The 20,482-nt window shown below is 42.3% G+C and overlaps 1 protein-coding gene across 1 annotated transcript in view; it reads left to right on the top strand.

The window, feature by feature from the left end:
• KATNAL1 (katanin catalytic subunit A1 like 1) overlaps positions 1 to 20,482 on the top strand; it is a 153,253-nt gene that overhangs the window by 8,954 nt on the left and 123,817 nt on the right. Inside the window, exons 2-3 of the mRNA XM_082247671.1 lie at positions 1,542 to 1,702; positions 14,512 to 14,677. Coding sequence (XP_082103797.1) covers positions 1,542 to 1,702; positions 14,512 to 14,677 — 327 coding nt within the window. The remainder of the gene's footprint in view (positions 1 to 1,541; positions 1,703 to 14,511; positions 14,678 to 20,482) is intronic.

The following is a 20,482-nucleotide window of genomic DNA, read 5'->3' as shown; positions in this document are numbered from 1 at the left end:
GGGGCTTAAGTGGTTAATACCTTTACTGGGTCAAGATAGGCCTGACAATGAGAACTTTGGTCAGATGCAAGATATTGTATTTATTTATGTTTTCAGATGGATAAAGCGGGGATGGCTGATTTGAAAATACAATTTTTGTTTTAATACAAGTGCACCTGTATTTTCTTTATATCTTGAATTTAAAAAAAGTGCATTTATCATTTTAAAAACTATAGCTCACTAAACTAAAGGAATAGGGATTGCTCATAGCTAATCACATTCTGGCTGCTTAGAGTTGCTGTTTTCTATGACGTTCATATCCCTTTAGTCTCTGTGGGCAATGTTGCCAGTAGCATCTTTTCTTGGCTGCAGTTTTTTACCCAATCCGCACTGTGTTAAGAATTTTATGAACTGGCAGGATGTACTCTTGTGACTTTTTAATAAGGTCTCTTAATAGCTACCCTCTCACTGAGTAGATAACGGGACCCTTCTAAAGTGAAACCTATATACTATGTGAGTTTTTTAGGAGACTTTTTTTACTTGAGAACCTTCCCTGCACCTATTCCACAGATATCAAGATATACCATACCACTGTACTTCCTAAAATCTTTGGATTAGAACACCTGTCAGTTTATTGCGGTCTGTGCCCCCGTTACGGAAATTCACGCTCTCCATTTGTCCTGTTTACCATTATCAGTAAAAGTAAAAAAAAATAACAAATTTTGGGTTGACACCAGAACAATAATGGAGGGGAAATCATCCAATGGGGATAATGGTTCTGGTGACCATGGCGACACCTGAGGACTCCCTCACTTTTTGAGAGATTTCTTCTCATTTCCTGTTCTGGTTATGAAACAGGAAGCGAAGTGAAATCTCTGCAATGGACACGGATGGCTAACCCCCCCCCCCCCCAAAAAAAAAAAAAAAAAAAACTGACGGGTTATAACCCTCCCTTACTCTATCCAAAATTGAAAACATTTTTGCCTTTTAGTTACGCTTTACACTGGTCATAGACAGTTTATTTTTGTTGGTCTTAGTTTTTTTTTTCAGCCAAACAAAAAAAAACAGATTCCTCCAACCACACAAGCTAGGTGGATAGGGGATTCCTTAACCCCTCCCTTGGGACATTGTATTCTGACAGTGTCTACTGCTGCTGTCAGAATACACGGATCAGCAACTGCAACGGACTGGCTGCAGCCACTGATCAGCAAAAGTTGTCTTGCATGTTTGACGGAAGTCAATTTGTCGAACAGAGAGGACAACACAGTAACACACAGATCATAATTTGGCCGGTCCCTGCTAAACTGGCTGAATTTTCTATGCCCAGCATTACTGTCAGCCATAAACAATTGTACAGGCTGCTCTAATGCACTGCAAATGCATCCTCCAATTTTTCACTGTGTGCATTAGAAGCTGCAGCAAATCAGAGCCCACATCCCATGTGGGAGTTACTAAAGGTAGTTTGCATGCAAATGCAGTCCTCCCAGTATGCCCCAGTCTACCAGATTGATATCCAAGACATGAAAAGAACATGTTTGTAATGTTATGTTTTCCTTTTTCAGGTGTGCCAAGAGTTAGTGGAAGAGTACGAACAAGTGAAAACTATTGTAAATACGTTAGAATCCTTTAAAATTGAAAAGCCTGCAGATTTTCCTGTTGCTTTACAAGATGAACCAGCAAGGGACCCAGCAGTCTGGCCTCCACCAGTGCCAGCAGAACACAGGTGAGTGAATAAATAATGGTGCAGATTACTGTTAGCACTAAAAATCCCAGATGTTGGGGACATCTGTTTGGCTGCCTTTAACCTATACATTCTGGAGAGAAAACTATCTGCAAATTCAAAACCTGCTCTTAAAACTGTTCTCTTGGTGCTCTTAAAGGTTTTGCATTGTGATATTTTTGATATGATGAGAAGTGCTTATAATTCCTAAAGCTGTTATCCTTTACAAACCTACAATAAACATGCAGAGCCAGGAGTTCTGGCTAAAGGGCCCGTTTATTTTGTTATTTATCAATTGGAAACCTGAGGCTGGGACAGTGTACACAACCACCTTGATGAAATTAACTTCACATTAGTGATCTCGCTTTACAACAGAAACCTTTTATTCATCCCAAAGAGAAATTGGGAATTTGTTGAAAGCCTCCTATACATATGTTCCCCCGATCACAGAGCCCCAAATCACACAGTCCTGCCATCACAGATCCCCCCTCCAACCACACAGTCCCATCTTAAAATCAGGCGGGCCCTAGCTTTTGTCTCCAGCAGTATGGCAAAGATGGACAAGCGCTGGAGGACACAGACTTCTGCCCTTTCCATGCTGGGGGAAGCCCTGTATGATGCCTTGCCCTGGAGCAGGGTCATGCATTGCTAAGGGGTTGCTGAGTCAGGTACTATCCCCATGGCAACAAATCACACCATGCATCCTGGCCCTAGAGTGTAATTGGTTGTTATGGTGCTGGCAGCTGGCCCACACCGCATTATGGCGACTCATGATGCTACTCCAGGTCAAACTGGTTCCCATGCTCATGGCACAATGGGGGAACACAAACAGCACCCCAGGGTGCCACAGCATCCTGGTTGAGAAACAATATGTATAAAAACAATTTTTTTTTAATGGAACTTTCAGAAGTTCTTTTCAACATTTTCAAATCTGCAGCTTATTTAGTTTATTTTATTTAAACAATAAAAGACGATGAAAATAAGATCAAACAGATCTTGTGCAATAAAAATGGTTTATTTATTTTGTATAAAAACAAATTAACTTAACCTTCCTAGCGGTATTCCCGAGCGTGACTCGGGGTTAAATTTTAGAGCCAAAAGCGATAACCCCGAGCCACACTCGGGGTACCGCTAGGAAGATCGCCGCATCCTGGTAGAGGTTTTTCTTACCTTGTCACCGGGATCCAGCGATGTATGCGGGCAGTATGTGGCGGCGGAGCTTCCTCCCGATCGTCTGTGAGCCCCGGCTTCCGTCTCCTGCGACGTGACGTCCGCAGGGGGGTGGAACCGGTGGCAAATTCAAAAAGTATAACACACAAACACACTGATACACTGTAATCCTATTGGATTACATTCCCTAAATAAAATAAATTGACCTTTGATTGCCCCCCAGTGCTTTCTCCATTGCACTTCCTGCATTTGCATTTTTCCTATACATTGTATCTGGACATTGCAGAGCGACCATGGCCTCAAACAAGCGCGCCGCAACCTCAAAAGCGGTATATGATCTTTTTGTTAAGCGCTGCGCAAACTGTTGGCGCTATATAAATCCTGCATAATAATAATAATAATGACCTGCTGGGCGAGAGCGACAGCAATCCTGAATCGCTTGCAGAGTGGAGTGACAGCTATTCATGGGGAAGTTCTTCATCTGACGCAGAAAGTGAGTTCAGTGATGATGCTGTGACTGTGCCGAGCGATGTGCGTACTTGGTGCGTGATCGACTGCGGTACGGAGCACGTAGCGCCCCCAAGGTTCCTGTTTACCGGAGCACCTGGTATCAAAGTCGATGTTGAGGAGGACAACCCCTTGGCATACCTGCAACTTTTTTTGACCGATGAGGTTATCGAAAAAATTGTTGTGGAAACCAATCGGTACCAGGAGCAAGCCGCAGCGCATCGGCAGTTTTCAAGGAGCAGGATGTGGGAACCCGTGACCAGTGCGGATATCTGGAAATTCCTGGGCCTAATTATTCTGCAGGGAGTGGTGGGGAAACCCCTGCAGAAGTGATATTGGACCACAAATAAATTATTGGCCACTCCTTTCGTTGGCACCGTTATGTCGGAGTACAAATTTTCCCTCATTATGAGGTATTTGCACTTTACCAATAATGACGATTTTGATGAGACTTCTCATCCAGCTCCGACGCTCAAAAAGATCTGGGACATTTACCAACTAATTTTGAAAAATTTCCAGCAGCCCTATGTCCCAGAAAGAGACATTTGCATAGACGAAAGTCTAATGGCCTATAAAGGGAGACTCAGCTGGATACAATATATTGCGTCCAAGCAAGCACGCTTTGGAATAAAATCATTAATGCTGTGTGAATCCAGCTCTGGATATATTTGGAATTCGGTCCTATACACTGAGAGAGGAACCAAGTTCAACCAAAGGTTCAGCAGCTATGGGATGGCAACCGTTTCTGTTCTGACGCTGATTGAGCCTCTGCTGGATCAGGGGTACTGTGTCACCACAGACAATTTCTATACATCCCCAGAACTGTTTGAGTTCCTCCTACAACATAAGACAGATGTGTATGGGACCGTCAGAGCTAACCGGCGTGATATGCCCCCCAGCTTTGCCAACAAAAAGCTGAAGCCCGGAGAATTAGTTGCCTGGCAGAAAGGAAAAATGTTGGCCCCGAGATGGCGTGACAAAAAAGATGTCTGCCTGATGAGTACCATCCATAACACCGCCACTGTCATGGTCCATACAAAAGGGGGAAAAGATGTTCTGAAACCGCAACTGGTCCTGGATTATAAAAACACCATGGGAGGTGTGGACAGAGCTGACCAGGCCATGACTTTCTATCCGGCAATGCGGAAACAGCAAAAGAAATATTCAGGCATCTCCTGGAGCAGTGTTTGTGGAACGCATTCATTCTCCTAAAAAAGAAGAGTGACAAGCCTGTGGTTCATGCAGACTTTGTGTGGAAAATTGTTCATTTTTCTCAGGCACCAAACACCAACAGTAAGTAGATCCGGACGCCGTGCTGCTGGTGTTGTGAACCCCGAACGACTGACCGGTCGTCATTTTATGGACCACATTCCACCGACGGAGAAGAAGCCTGCACCCACAAGGATGTGTGTGGTTTGCTGTTCCAAGCGCGACGACCCCGGACGGAAAATCAGAAAGGAAACGCGGTACTACTGTCCAGACTGTGATGTTGGACTTTGTGCTGTACCCTGTTTCAAAATTTTCCACACCCGGGACGTTTATTGAAGTAATATGAAAACTAACCTTACATTCTTTTTGGAAAAAAAATAAAAAAATATTGCATCCTTGTTTGATAAAAAAATGTCAGTGTTTTTGATTACGTTATTTACTATAATTTATTGAATAAAAAGTGTTATTTTTTGGAAAAAAAAAAGTGTTATTATGTTATTATTTTATAGTTATTTATTACATTATAATTTAGGATTTTGTGTTTCAAACTTTATCATACCCGGGATGTTATAAAGAAGAACGCACAGTAAAAAGAAATCATATGTAAATACCGTATTTATCGGCGTATAACACGCACCGGCGTATAACACGCACCTAAATTTTAGGGCAGAAATTTCAGGAAAAAAGCTGAAATTTAAAATAAAACAGAACATTTTTTTTAAATTAAATGTAGTCTTACCAGTGCCCACAAATGCAGCCTCATCAGCGCAGTGTCCTTAAATGCAGCTTTGCCAGTGCAGTGCCCATACATGCAGCCTTCGCCAGTGCCCATACATGCAGCCTTCGCCAGTGCCCATACATGCAGCCTTCGCCAGTGCCCATACATGCAGCCTTTGCCAGTGCCCATACATGCAGCCTTTGCCAGTGCCCATACATGTAGCCTTTGCCAGTGCCCATACATGTAGCCTTTGCCAGTGCCCATACATGCAGCCTTTGCCAGTGCCCATACATGCAGCCTTTGCCAGTGCCCATACATGCAGCCTTTGCCAGTGCCCATGCATGCAGCCTTTGCCAGTGCCCATGCATGCAGCCTTTGCCAGTGCCCATGCATGCAGCCTTTGCCAGTGCCCATACATGCAGCCTTTGCCAGTGCCCATACATGCAGCCTTTGCCAGTGCCCATACATGCAGCCTTTGCCAGTGCCCATACATGCAGCCTTCGCCAGCGCCCATACATGCAGCCTTCGCCAGCGCCCATAATTGCAGCCTCGCCAGCGCCCCTATACCCATCACTAAAAATCTCCAGAAAGCAGTGCCGAGAGTTAGAAGGGGGCGGGCGGCGCCGAGGAGAAGGAAGGATGCGCTCTCATCGGAAGTCTCGGCGCCTATGATTGACGTCGGCATAGGAGGCGGGACTTCCGATGACAGCGCGTCCTTCCTTCTCCTCGGCGTCGCCCGCCCCCTTCTACCTCTCCGTGCTGCTTTCTGGACATTTTTTTTTTTTTTATATCGGCGTATAACACGCACAGCTACTTTTTCCTCCATTTTTAGGAGGAAAAAGTGCGTGTTATACGCCGATAAATACGGTAGTTGGTTTGGGCTGCTCATTCTCAAGAATTACATGCAAAATAATGGTACCGCTTTCAGCACCTAAAATCCGAAAGAATCATACCGCCAGGGAGGTTAAAGGCTTAAAAAAGAGCAGACTATGCTAAAAATGCCGCCCTCAGGCTGGAGACAGCCTGCAACCCTTTTCTCCCAGAGGTGCCATCAGGAGACAGATCTTGCTGCTTCCCCTGGGCTCCTTCAAGTGAGTCCTGACAATAGAACTGTACTGCAGCCCTACCACTGGCCACAGTGTGGGGGCTACTACTGACTGCTTTCTCCTGGCCTGAAATGCATTGTTCCTTTGTAACAATATGGGAGTTGCTATCATTGTTTACTGCACACATCTGTACGCTAGACAGGAAGTAGGTGATAAGAGAATGTAGGTGATGTGCAGCACTGAGATACAACTAAGGATGAGCAAAATGTATATTTTAAAAAATGTCAATTATTTATGATACGAAGTGTTATTATGAACTAAAATGTATTCATTTTGGATTTATATCTACTTTAAAGATGAAATCCACTAAGTATTAAACTTGCTATAATAACATAAAACTAAGGAAGTGGTTGATCCATTTAGTTTTCCTTTTTTAAGCTTTTTTTTCTTTCTTTTCATCAGATGGTCCAACAAGTAAGTCAATTTTTCAGCTTCCTTTAACCACTTAAGCCCCGGAAGATTTTACCCCCTTCCTGACCAGGGGGTATTTTGCGATTCGGCACTGCGTGACTTTAACGGACAATTGCGCGGTCGTGCGACGCTGTACCTAAACGAATTTGACGTCATTTTTTTCCCACAAACAGAGCTTTTTTTTGGTGGTATTTGATCACCTGTGCGATTTTTTGATCACGCGCTATAAACAAAAAAAGAGCGTCAATTTTGCAAAAATAACAATATTTTTCACATTTTTTTATATGAAATTCCCCCCCAAAAAAAAGTAAAAATCAAAATTTTTTAAAATTTTCGGCCAATTTGTTTTATGCTACATATGTTTGGTAAAAAAAATCGCAAAAAGCGTATTTTGATTGGTTTGCGCAAAAGTTATCGCGTTTACTAACAATGGGAAAGATTTTTGTCACTTTTGTTGTTTTTTTTTTTTTAACGCGTAATGGCGGCGATCTGCGATTTTTTTTTTTGCGGTACTGCGACATTGGGGCGGACAGATCGGACCCTTGACTGACATTTGTGACACTTTTGGGGTTACCAGTGACATTTCTACAGTAATCAGTGCTATACATATGCACTGTTACTGTAAAAATACACTGGTTGTGAAGGGGTTAACTTTATTTGGAAGGGAGGGGCTATGTGTATCCCTAGGGGCGTGCTTTCTACTGTGATTGGCTGTGGCTTGAGCTGTATGGACACTGATCCACGGATCTACATACTAGATCCGTTTTATCAGTGTCTTTACAGCGAGGAGAATGACAGGCAGCTTGTTTACACAAGCTGCCTGACATTCTCCCTCTCCCCCGCCGATCGCCGAGTGACCGGCGGACATCGGGTCCGCTGGTCACACGCGCGGGGGGGTCCGTGACCGAGCGGGAGCGCGCCTCCGGGGGCGCGCGCTCGCTCCCTAGACCCTCACAAGCTAGTGACGTAGCCCTACGTCACTTTGCCTGTGAGGGGCTGACTGCCGACGTAGATCGGCGTTAGGCAGTCGGCAAGTGGTTAACAGGCAAGGGTGTCCAGCAAAAGTTGCAGTCAGAGGTTTGAAAAAAAAATCATTCACCACTGATACTGATAAAACCCTTAGGCCTTGCACACCATGGTGCAGAGACATCAGTTTTTCTGCATGTGTTCTGCAAGGGCTCAAAGAAAACAATGGTTCTCTATGTTCCCTGTTCACACCACAACATGCAGATTTTTTCTCTACAGGAATCTGCAATGTGTATGCAGTTTTCTGCACGGAAAAAAAAAAAAACTGACATGTAATCAACATTGGTGTGAACAGGGCACATTTGGCCCCTTTCACATGGGCTTTCCGATCAGGTCCCTCTGTCAGTTTTTCAGGCGGACCTGATCGGACACTCCTTGCACCTCAGTGGATGTCAGTGGTGACATGTCTGCTGACACCCGCTGCTCACCGATCTTATCCTGTCTGTGAAATCCAGACGGATGGAAACCCTATTTTCCATCCATCTGGAGGATCGGATCAAGTAGGATCGGATGAAAACAGACAGGCGATCCATTTTCATCCGATCTCCTCATAAAGGAGAGCGGGACTCTGACAGGTCCCTCTCAGCACAGTGAGCGGAGACAGACCTGTCGTCCACCTGCTCAGTGGGGATTGGCGGATCGATCCCCGCTGAGGAAAACTGAGTCTGCCGTGTTAAAGGACCCTAACTGATGTGCATGAAAACTGATATCTCTGCAAGTGAAATCTGCTTGGTTTTCCCATCGATTTTCATGCACTTATAGTGTGAAAAAACCCTTACCGCTAAAGAAGAAAATAGCTTTTGGTTGAGCACCCCTGCTCTACAGCATAACTCTTACCAAGGCCTACTTGCTCAAGGTTTAATGTTTTAGTCAAATGCACATTGCATATTTAGAAGGGCTTAACACTTCTTTAACCACTTGACCTCTGGAAGATTTGTCCCCCTTCATGACCAGTCCTTTTTTTACAATAGGGCACTGCGTTACTTTAACTGACAGTTGCGCGATCACGTGACGCTGTACCCAAACACATTTTGTGTCCTTTTTTCCCACAAATAGAGCTTTCTTTTAGTGGTATCACCACTGTGTTTGTTTGTTAATTTTTTTTGTGCTATAAACAAAAAAGCGACAATTTTTGAAAAAAAATAAAAATACTTTTTACTTTCTGCTATAAAATGTATCCAATAAAAAATGTAAAAAATCAAATTTCTTAATACATTTAAGCCGATATGTATTCTGCTACATGTTTTTGGTAAAAAAAATACAATGCCATTCAGCGTATATTGATTGGTTTGCACAAAAGTTATAGTGTCTACAAATTTTGGGATATATACTGGAATTTTTATTTATTTATTTTTTCACTAGTAATGGCAAGGATCAGCGACTTATAGCAGGACTGCGATATTGCGGCGGACAATCCGACTTTGACACTTTGTGGGAACCAGTGACACTAATACAGTGATCAGTGCTAAAAATACACACTGTCACTGTACTAATGACACTGATTGGGAAGGAGTTAAACATCTAGGGCAATCAAAAGGGTTACATGTGTGCCTAGCCAGTGTTTTGGTGTACTGTGTGAGGTGATTTTACTAAGGCAAGTAATAGATTTTATTCCCTGCTTTGCGGGAAAAAAAAATCCATTACTTCCCCGCTAATAGGACAGGGCTCTGCCTCGTTTACACAGACAGGGCTTTGTCCTTTGTAAATTCCAGACGATCAGGGTGCCAGCGGTAATCCATTGGCCGGCACCCGCTGATCGACATCTGCTTTGTTTTAATCTTAGCACGGTTGCATCGCTGGCGGCATGCGCACACGCACCCCTTTCATCTGGAAGTGCCTCTGGCGCACCAGGAGCACCTTGCCGCTGTAAATCTATGTTATACAGTCGGCAAGCGGTTAATCCCAGATTGACACTAGAACATGAGCGCAAGTGCTCTGGACCATGATGTGTACCATAAAACATTGGCATAGCATAAGTGGGACTAAAAATAAAATGTAAAAAATAAAAATAAATAAAAAATGTATGTAAGGAAGGCAACAATAAATATAGTTGATTTAGAGCCCATTCACACTAGCGCAACCTTTTAAGTCGCCTCATAAAGGGGCGACTTTTAGCGCGACTTCAGCGTGACTTAGCACGACTTCAGCGCGACTTGTAAATTTTTTTACTCGACTTGTATGATAGAAGACTTTGAACGACTTTGTATTTGGCCAATCAGAATATGAAAAAAGTGTCCCTGTGAAGTTTCATCTCTGTAGCATGTCCAGAACCAGAAAAAAAGAGCATTTTTCTTATAATTTTTATTAGAACAGGAATATGGCTCCTCTCCACCAGGCCGTTTTTCTTGCAGGCATTTATCGGGCATTTTTGGAGGCAGGCATGACTTTTTTTGGATTGCCTGGGGGGTCTAAAAAGTGTCCCTGTAAAGTTTCATCACTGTAGAGAGACGAGCCGATATGGAGGCCTGGATTGCGGACACTGTCCTGGGGGAGGATGTGACGTCTGCCTGAGGAGATTCCTGATGGTTCACACAGGACATCCATACAGGCTTACTGACCTCTCTACATTGTGAGTGGTTTTATGTCTTTTTCCAATAAAACTTTTAATACTACACTTAGAGGTGCCTCCTCTCTCTCTTTTAATCCCAGATTGATAATGCTGCTGTCCAAAGGAGTATTGCCAAACCTTTTTGACCACACATCTCTCATTTTCACACAGGCGGACCGTTCAGACCTGCCTGTCCATTTTTTTGGCGGATCTGAATGGTCCCCTCATGCATCCCTATGGGGCATCGTATGTCAGCGGAGACACAGCGCGGAGAACAGCTGTCATCCTCCTGCTTAGTGGGGGATCGGCAGATCGACAGACAGAGTGTGTGAAAGGGGCCTTAATATTGTGCTCCTGTGACCCAGAGTCAACGGACTGTGGGTCTGATTGACAGCTGGCTCTGCCTATTAGCACACAGCTGAGAGCCAGAGCCAGCTGTGCCCGTGTCTCCCTAGCTTGGCGTTTCAGTCAGTGCTTTTGGAGCAGAGCGGAGAGCAGTGACTGAAACACTCCACTCTGAGCAGCCTGAGAGCTGACTGATAAATGGTCATTGGTCATATGATCATTCAATGCTCAGTCTTAGAGCCAGCATGGGATGCTGCAGCATGGAGGTGAGAATGTTTTGTTTTTTTTTTTTTTTTAGAAATCCCAAACTTCTTTTAAGACCCACCCAGATACTTTTGTACCAGCGCTGTTACCTAAAGGCACATTTTATTGCAGGTTAAGTCTTCTTTAAGATTGCAGACCACTTTTATGATTTCATCATGTCATTTATATTGAACTTGTCATTGCTATCATTATGTCCACAATTCACAAACCCCAAAATCCATCATTATCTATCTGCAAAGCTTTCACAGTCTGCTTGCTGGAATCATGCTTCAGATGAATCTTCGATCTGTTTGACCTTGTAATAAATACCTAAAGCTATTTACTGTGAAAGCTGTCTTTTTTTCTGACATGCATTTCCTTGCAAAAGCTTCATTTGGTGGTTTTGTGCAATCAATAATATCTCCATTTGCTTGTAGGATTGTTACATCTGCTCGGAGGGATATTTTTTATGAATTGTCTCTTGGTTAGTCTGTTTTATTTTCGATATGTCTGGTAGCTGAATGATTCTATCCAACGTGATGCAATCTCTCTCAGAGATACAATCTGCCACCTTTTATTTAAAAGCAGCGTGTTGTTGCGGAGCTATGAGACAGACTGGCTTAATATTAGATTCTGCTGTAAAGACATCATTTGTCTGGCATTGACATGTGGACAAAGTTACTGGCAAAAACAGCTCATCTTGTGTTTTACAGCATTTGGTCTTCAGACAGCTAAAGCAATCCATCTTATTTATTTTTTATACTCCTATTTTCCAATAAGGTAGTATGGGATAAACATATATTGGAGTAACATTTATAAACATAATTGCACATTAAATCATGTTTATGTTGAATGCAAAAGTGTTAGCATTATTCTTTGGGTCTGTTTTGCATCATCATGCAGCCAAAATGTGTACAAAAAATTGATCGATCTTTAAATTTTGTTAAAGCAATAGGTTAGGGGGCTGTTCATGCAATTGTTTTGTTGACCGGCCAGACCCAACCTCATTAGCTCCACCACATATCCCTTCTGGAATCTACTCCCCTCTCCATGGGGAAAAGCCAGTATTTCTAGCTAAATATTGGGACTGTAATCTAAGGCAGGGGTTTCCAGTCTTTTGGCCTTCCTGGGCCACATTGAAAGAAGAGGAATAGTTTTGGGCCACATATAAAATACACTAACAATAAGGATAGCTGATGAGCAGAAAAAGTCAGGCAGATCAAAAGTTATTGATCAATGATATACATAATCCTATCTGAGTAATAAAACTTCATATTCTTTTTTTGATTATAAAAATAAAAGAGGGAAACCTAAAACTTATGCAATATTTGACACTGTAGTAGCAATTTTCAATGAATTTTCAAGGTGCTCATCAGATATTTTGGTTATAATTTCCCCTCCGTGTGCTTCATCGTTAACAATAGTTGCTCATAAACATTGGTCCTGCCAAAAACTGATGACATGAATAATGCTGGCCATACACTAGCTGAAAAATCGTTTTAAAATCTGTCTGTTTGTTTGTTTTTCATCCAGTTAATGGGCAAAAATAGAAAATCGGCTTTAACTTTTCAGTAAGTAGTTTGAAGGAACAGTTTGGAAAATTCTGCCGAACAAACGAAAAATTGAAAGGTTAATGTGTTTCTCGCCTGAACTGTTTTCACTAGGCATATGTGACAAAACAAACAAACAACGGATTCATTTGTGTCCATTAAATGATTTATCTATCAAATTTCAGTCATTACATGAAGGCAAAATCGTTTGGTCTTATGGCCGAGTGTTCGTTATTCGAAAACGAGTTAAAACGATTTTTCGGCTAGTGTATGGCCAGCGTAAGGCTTGATTGCGAAGAGAAGGATATTTTTAATTTGGAAAACTAAAACTTATAAAAGTCCAGTAAAGAGACTAAAGACAAATTTTCATCAGCCCAAAGGACAGCACTTTCACAAAAAATTCAAAATTTTTAAGTACGTTTACGATGTTTGTTTGTTACATTCATAGCCAACTTGGACCGCATGTTAGACGCCCCTGGTCTAAGGATTCATGCAGTGGCACCTCATTTACCACTTAAGGACAGAACCATAGCCGTTTTACTGCTACAGGGCTGCTATCCTGTGAAGGATTATGTGTGTGTATATATACGCAATTCTGCACTTCTGCAGAATGCAGGGGGGCGCACTTTTGCCTGCAGGGGGTGCGCGCTCCGCCTGCGGGCCACTTTTGCTGTGATTATTCACAGCAGAAGCCGATCTGTGGGTGCCGGACCCTGAATGTCTGCTGCACCCTCTGATCGTCGGTAAAATACATAGAACCAGGTCTGCCTTTGTAAACAAGGCAGATCTCTGTTCTGACAGGGGAGAAGGGATGGATTTTGTGTTCCTGCGAAGCAGGGAACAAAATCCATCTCTTGGTTTAGCAAAAACACTTCACACAGTACACAAAAACACTGTCTAGGCACACAGTTAACCCTTTGATTGCCCTATATATTTAACCTCTTTCCAGTCAGTGCCATTAGTACAGTGACAGTGCGTATTTTTAGCACTAATCACTATATTAGTGTCACTGGTTCCTGCAAAGTATCAGTTAGTGTCTGATTGTCCACTGCAATATTGCAGTCCTGCTGTAAGTCACCGATTGCTGCTATTACTAATGTAAAAAAATAAAAAATAAATCCCATAAATATATCCAATAGTGTGTAGATGCTATAACGTTCCCGTAGATCAATATACGCTTATTGGGATTTTTTTTTTTACCAAAAACCTGTAGCAAAATACATATTGACCTAAATGTATGAAGAAATTGGAGGTTTAAACATTTTTTATTGGATATGCTTTATAGCAGACTGTTAAGAATTGTGTGTTTTTTTTTTTTTTTTTTAAATCGCCTGTCTTTTTTTTTTAATAGCGCAAAAAATAATGCAGTGGTGATCAAATGCCACCAAAAAAAAAAACTCTATTTGTGGTACAAAAATTGAATGAATTTTATATGGGTACGGTGTCGCACAACCGCACAATTGTCAGTTAAAGTAACGCAGTGCTGTATCACAAAAATGGCCTGATCATGAAGGGGGGTACATTTTCCGGGGTCAAGTGATTTATGTAAGAGAAGAAAAATAAGTATCCATCATTTCAATACACTCAGTTGCAATGGTGTAGAACTATATTTTACATGTTTACCTGTTACCCATGAATGGAGAAGTGTAATTCAGGAGGAACATGGACAATAAAAAAGTGTTTGTGTAGTGTCCAGGGTCTCAGCCGTTCGATTTCTTACACTTTCTTTACCATTGACTTCTGTGATTGAGACAGGAAGTGAGAAGATAGCCCTTTACCAGGGACAGAAAACAGCTGTCCGAGGGTAAAGCCATTCTCCACTCTATCCAAACCTAAGAGAAAAAGGTTTAGCTGGAGCTCTAGTTGTGCATTCATTTGAACAAGCTTTGATTTTGATTGTTCATGCTTACAGAAGATTATAAGTGAGAAAAATGTTTGTTGAACCAGATAAAAATAACACCATTCTGTTGTCTCCTTAGGGCTCCTCCACAAGTTAGAAGGCCTAACAGAGATGTAAAGCCTTTGCGGAAAGAGTCTCCAGCAATACAGGCTCATGGGCCAGTGGGCAGAGCCCATCCTATTTCAAAGAATGAGAAACCCTCAAACCGAGACAGGGATGTCAGAGGCAGGGCGAAAGATGACAAGGTAAAAATTGTGCAAATTATATTGTTTCTTTTCAAATACTGTAAGAGCCATGTCAAATAGGAGGCAAAGTGAATCGGATGCCTGTTTTTACTGCTCCCTCTATTATCCACCTAAATCCTGACTTTGCAGTCAAGTACAAACTTTGTGGCCAGGTCAAATTTAACCTTGCAGAGTCTGACAAACAGACTTTCCCATGGAGGTTAATGGGACCACGTCGCTTGGCTTGCAGTTGCAGAACGGTATTTCAATACAAAATCTGCCTTGGGATTTACAAATGCCTCGCTTTTCAAAAGGAGGGTAGAGACTGCTGCCCTTGTGAAAGAGCCCAAAGGCACAGAGCTTGCATACTGTAACATTCATTACTTCAGATATCTAGAACACCAATGCAGATTCTTTAAACAAAAGCACTGTTTGGGAAATATTAAAGCTTACACCCGGGCAAAAAAAAAAACCTATTCAGTACATCTTTGCAAATACATGCAATCTCCTCATTGTATATCTTTTAAAAACTCTGCAAGTACATAATGAAATTGAGGACAGAGGGTCATTTAGCGATCCATCCAAGGCTCCTAGTGTTGCAAAAATCCTAATTGACTGGCCCCTCTGCTTCATCCTGATCCTTCCACACTGTGCCCATTCTCTGATTCCCTATTTTTCCCTTCCTGCCCCCTCCAGCTAACCCCATCTCTCTCACAAGTTTATCTCTAGTATTATATTATGTTTCATTGTATGTTAATGTTCGTACTGTTTTATTACCTGTCATTTCTGGAATTACCTTCCTTTGTGCTCATTAATACAAACTTTGTAACCTCTAAAATCTAATAAAACTTTTGTACAAAAAAAAAGTGAAGGAGAGCGGGAAGTGTCTCTGTAAGGGCTCATTCACATGGGCGTACTACAACATATGCTGATGTAAGGATTGTGTTTGCCCACACGGTTATGCACAGGTGTTCCATTCATCCCCATGCAGGCAGTCCTAATTATGTCATATAGAATGTAGCGGCTGCAAGGACACAGATGCTGATCCCAGTTTGACATCTGTGCGGATGTGGATGCACGGCCCGAAGAACACTGTTGGCGTTCAGGGCTGCACACCCCTATGAATGTCAAATTGGAACCAAAGCCGCCCGTGCAGCTGCTGCATCCCAATTGACTTGATTGGGATTGCCTGCGTTAGGACGCACGGAACACTGTGCATCCTCGTACGGGCGTATGTTGTAGTATGCCTGTGTGAACCGGGCCCAATCCAGCACAAGAGCACTTTTTTCTCTTGTATCAGGATATGGACCCTTGGCTATGGAGCTGGAGGAAGTAAACAATGAACTACAAGTGCAGGTCACCTCACTTATGTTCCAATGAAAACTACGAGGCCCTATGTCGCGATGGCAGATGGGACTTTTAGTTTTTCCATTCGTAGATCCTGTGTGGCAGTCCTGGCAGAACCAAATTCAGAATAATACATGATGCTACGAGAAGAAGAATCCTGCACTGCAGAAAAGGGGGAGGGAGGCCATTGGAGGATGGTGGCTGCAGAGCCGCACCATACTACCTGATATATCCTAAATATGCATGTGACATGAGACCTGGTATGAAAGATAGAATTAGCCCTTATAGTTTATCTTATCCCAAGAACAAAAATGTAAAATATTGCAACCTATTTATACTTAGATCTGGTGGCTTCACTAGTTTTCTTTTATAAGGCTTTTTTTATTTTATTTTCCCCTGTTGATTTTACCAGTAGCACACTTCCTGTCCTAGGGGGCCACAGTGCTCACTCACCATACTGTAGCTTTGGAGGAGCAATGTTGACACTCTAGGGCAGGACTACAATAACCTCCCCCTCATTTCTTTCTACCACATTGGTTCTGTAGTCCTCAGATATACAGTGCATTCGTAAAATATTCAGACCCCTTTCACTTTTTCAATTTTGTTATGTTGCAGCCTGATACTACAGTTGTTTAAATTCATTTTTTTTCTTCATTAAAGCAGTGTTCCAGCTGGGTAAAAGAAAATTAAAAGTCAGCAGCTACAAATACTGTGGCTGCTGACTTTTAATATATAGACACTTACCTATCCAGGGAACCCGTGATGTCATCACCCCAGCTGATTTTTGGATCGGCTGCCGGGTGCTGCCGCCGCCATTCTTTCTGAGGGAAACCAGCAGTGAAGCCTTTCAGCTTCACAGGCAATCCCCTACTGCGCATGCGCCAAGTGCGCTGCACATTCTACTTGGCTTGGCAGTGGGAGAAGGAGGGGGCGAACTTTGAGGGACAGCGCCGCAGTGCTGTCTCCTGGAAGTGGGGAAGGATACCTGTCAAAAACAGGTACCCGTTCCCCCCTCCCCCTGAAAGGTGCGAAATGGGGGAGGAAGCAAATGAGCTTTTCACTTTTCCACTTTTATCTGCATCCAGTACTCCATAATGACAAAGTGAAAACAGAATTTTAGAAATGAAAATATCACATTGGCATAAGTATTTAGACCCTTTGCAGCAACACTTGAAATGTATCTAAGGTGCCTCCTATTTCTCTATTGTTGCTGAGATGTCTCTACACCTTCATTGGAGTCCACCTGTGGTAAATTAAGTTGATTGGACATGATTTGGAAAGGCACATGCCACACTATTAACCATTTGCCGATCAGGCTTTTTCCTGCACTTTGTTTACAAGTTTAAAGGATAAGTTCACCTTTCATAACATGTTACACCCATATTCGGGGTGTAACATGTTATGAATGCATCGGCTCCCGCACCTCCTGCTCCCCTGCTGTGACAGCTAGCGGGGAATCTTCTCCCTTACGCTAGCTGTCAAAATGTAAAAAAAAAACGCTGCCAAGCGGGGCTCTGTCCACCCGGCAGCATCATTATTCACAGCTCTCGGTGAATGGAAAACAACAAGCTCCAGCAGCCTTTACGGTAGTTTTCCATGGACTACCATGGTGCTGTGAGCACTGTGGTAGTTCATTCATTCTTCCTGTCAGCATGTATCCGCTTCCTTGTATGAGGTACAAGCAAGTCGATACGCTGACAGATCTGCAGGAGACCTGCCTGATAATCAGCGATCTGCTGATAGTGGGTGCAATGCTTTCTAGGCTCCTGCAACAAAAAATAATAAATGCACATTTCTTTACCTGCAAAAAAATGTGCATCTATTATGCTTTATGAAAAGGTGAACTTTTCCTTTTAAATCCGTATTTTCTGCTAGAAAATTGCTTATAACCACCAAACATTATACTTTTTTTTTGGCAGAGATCCTAGGGAATAAAATGGCGATCATTGCAATTTTTTTATGTCACTGGGTACTGGGTGCCCTTACCAGACACCTGCAATGTGTGTGGGGGAACACTACGAGGTTAACTTGCACAAATCTAGCATTCAATTTTAACAGAGCAAAAGGGACAAAATAAGTGGGTTTACATGGCCTTTTCCTTATCCTTCTCTCATGGTACAGATCTAAATATGTCTGTTTTGTATGGTAAACCCTACATTTCAGAAAAGCTAATTTTGCTTTTTTTTTTTTAATTTTTATTTAAATAATAATTTTGTTTCCATGGTTGTTATCCATGGAGACAGAGCAGCCAACAAGACCAAGCAAAAATAATAATAGTCTTTGTTTAGCAGTACTGCTCACAGGCGCAGGCCTCCCTGGAAAAGCTTAGTGCCATTTTTACAGTAATGATATAGACCGTTATTTACTACTAGCAGCAATCTCCCTTTCCTGTTCTGTCTATGGCACAGTCTAGTGCAGGTGCGTGTTGCAATAAATTGATGACGCTGCGGAACCATGAAAAGCAGAAACACGCAGCATATTGATCAGTGCTGCTTAATAACTCCCTCTTGCCTAGCAGCATCTGCTGTACATTTTGTGTATCTGGCAGGCCTGTGGTTGTGTTCCTGCAGTATTTCCCACCGATAACATCAGAGAAGTCACACAGAAGGCATGAAGAAACAGAATTTTATATGATCAAGGCAGCATTTCCAGAACAAACTGACTTCATAATACGTTTCCTCTGTTTGGTTTTTCTTTTTCATTTAATAATCCTGTAATAATGTCATTTTACATTTCTGAAAAAAAAAGTTTGTGAACATATCTGAGCTGCAGCATTTTTCTTGTCACACCTGTATGTTGAACACAATTCCTAAAGAGACTGATTTAACTACATTTTTATTCATTTACAACCAAATTGTAATATAACCTGTTCAAAAGATTTATAAAGTCTTTTGACTCCATCAGTCCACGCTTAAATAGTATTTTTACAAAGAAGAAAATCATCATCACTGTTACTTACTCTCTCTAGGATTGAGCATCTGGGAATGAATTTACCAGGGCACATAGGACAACCTTCAGACAGATGGATGGTTGTAAGTTTAATAGCAAAGGATGTGTACAAGTTTAACGTTCTACTACTTGATCACATATGTGCTTAACCCATTGACGACTGCCCCACGTACATTTACTGCAGAGCGGCGGCTCCTTTCCCAGAATCATGTACAGATACATCAGTGACCCGCTCTTGCTGTGATTGGGCACAGTGGGAGTCAATCAGCGGGTACCTGGCCATTGTTCGGGACGCAGGCAGAACGGCGGTCTGCCTATGTAAAGGCTGATAGCCCTTCTGTGACAAGGGAAGGCTGTTATCCTGTGTTCCTACAAAGCAGAAACACTGATCTCTGCCTTCCCACTGTGAAAGCACGTCCCCCACACAGTATTAAAATCAAACCAACTAAATGTACCACAACATTATTGAAGGATTGTTGTGTGGACAGATGTGACAAGATTTTACTTTTTAGCAAATGTACACAGTGCAGTACATGAGTAAAAATGATCTATGAATAGAGGACTTGCGGATGAAGGAAAAGCCTGCCTTCTCCATTCATAGATCATGTTTCATTCATAGAAGCTATAGTACAGCTTCTATGAATAGAAAATGTGTGCATAATAGGCACTCTTGATGATTGCATATGACAGGTCCCTCGGCTTTTTAATAACCCCTGCTGAACCATAAGATTACAGAGGTGAGGTGGTAGGGAGGTTCAAAGGACGAAGGTTTCAACTAATGCAAGAGCCAGCAGCAAGGGATTGGTAAATAATGCCCCTTGTGCTGATTTTTTTTTTTTCCTTCCAATAATTTTTATTAAGTATTTTTGAAGACTTACAAAGAATTATGTTATTGCATATAACCACATTTTAACATTTTCTTCATACATAAACATGAGGTCACTAGAAAGGGTAGTTATATCATTCCCTTGGTGTAATACTAAGAGCATAAGATATATATATATACAGTACAGACCAAAAGTTTGGACCCACCTTCTCATTCAAAGAGTTTTCTTTATTTTCATGACTATGAAAATTGTAGAGTCACACTTCAAGAGGTAGTCACCTGAAATGGTTTTCACTTCACAGGTGTGCCCTGTCAGGTTATTAAGTGTGATTTCTTGCCTTATAAATTGGGTTGGGACCATCAGTTGTGTTATACAGAAGTTAGGTGGATACACAGCTGATAGTCCTACTGAATAGACTGGTAGAATCAGGGCTGTCTTTAACACAGGGCAAAAGGGGCAGCTGCCCCGGGTCTAGTCATTGTTGTGGGGCCCAAAGCAGCTGCCCCTTGAGCCCCCAAATAGTTGATAAGTGGATTCAAGAGGGCCCAAGAAAATTTTTGCCCAGGGTCCAATCAAGAATAAAGACGGCCCTGATTAGAATTTGTATTATAGCAAGAAAAAAGCAGCCAACTAAAGGAAAACGAGTGGCAGAAGAGACTTGTTTGGGCTAAAGAACACAAGGAATGGACATTACACCAGTGGA

This window comes from Pelophylax lessonae, assembly GCF_965119305.1.
Source record: "Pelophylax lessonae genome assembly, chromosome: 2".
Lineage (NCBI taxonomy): Eukaryota > Metazoa > Chordata > Amphibia > Anura > Ranidae > Pelophylax > Pelophylax lessonae.
This window is presented reverse-complemented; position numbering and strand designations above follow the sequence as displayed.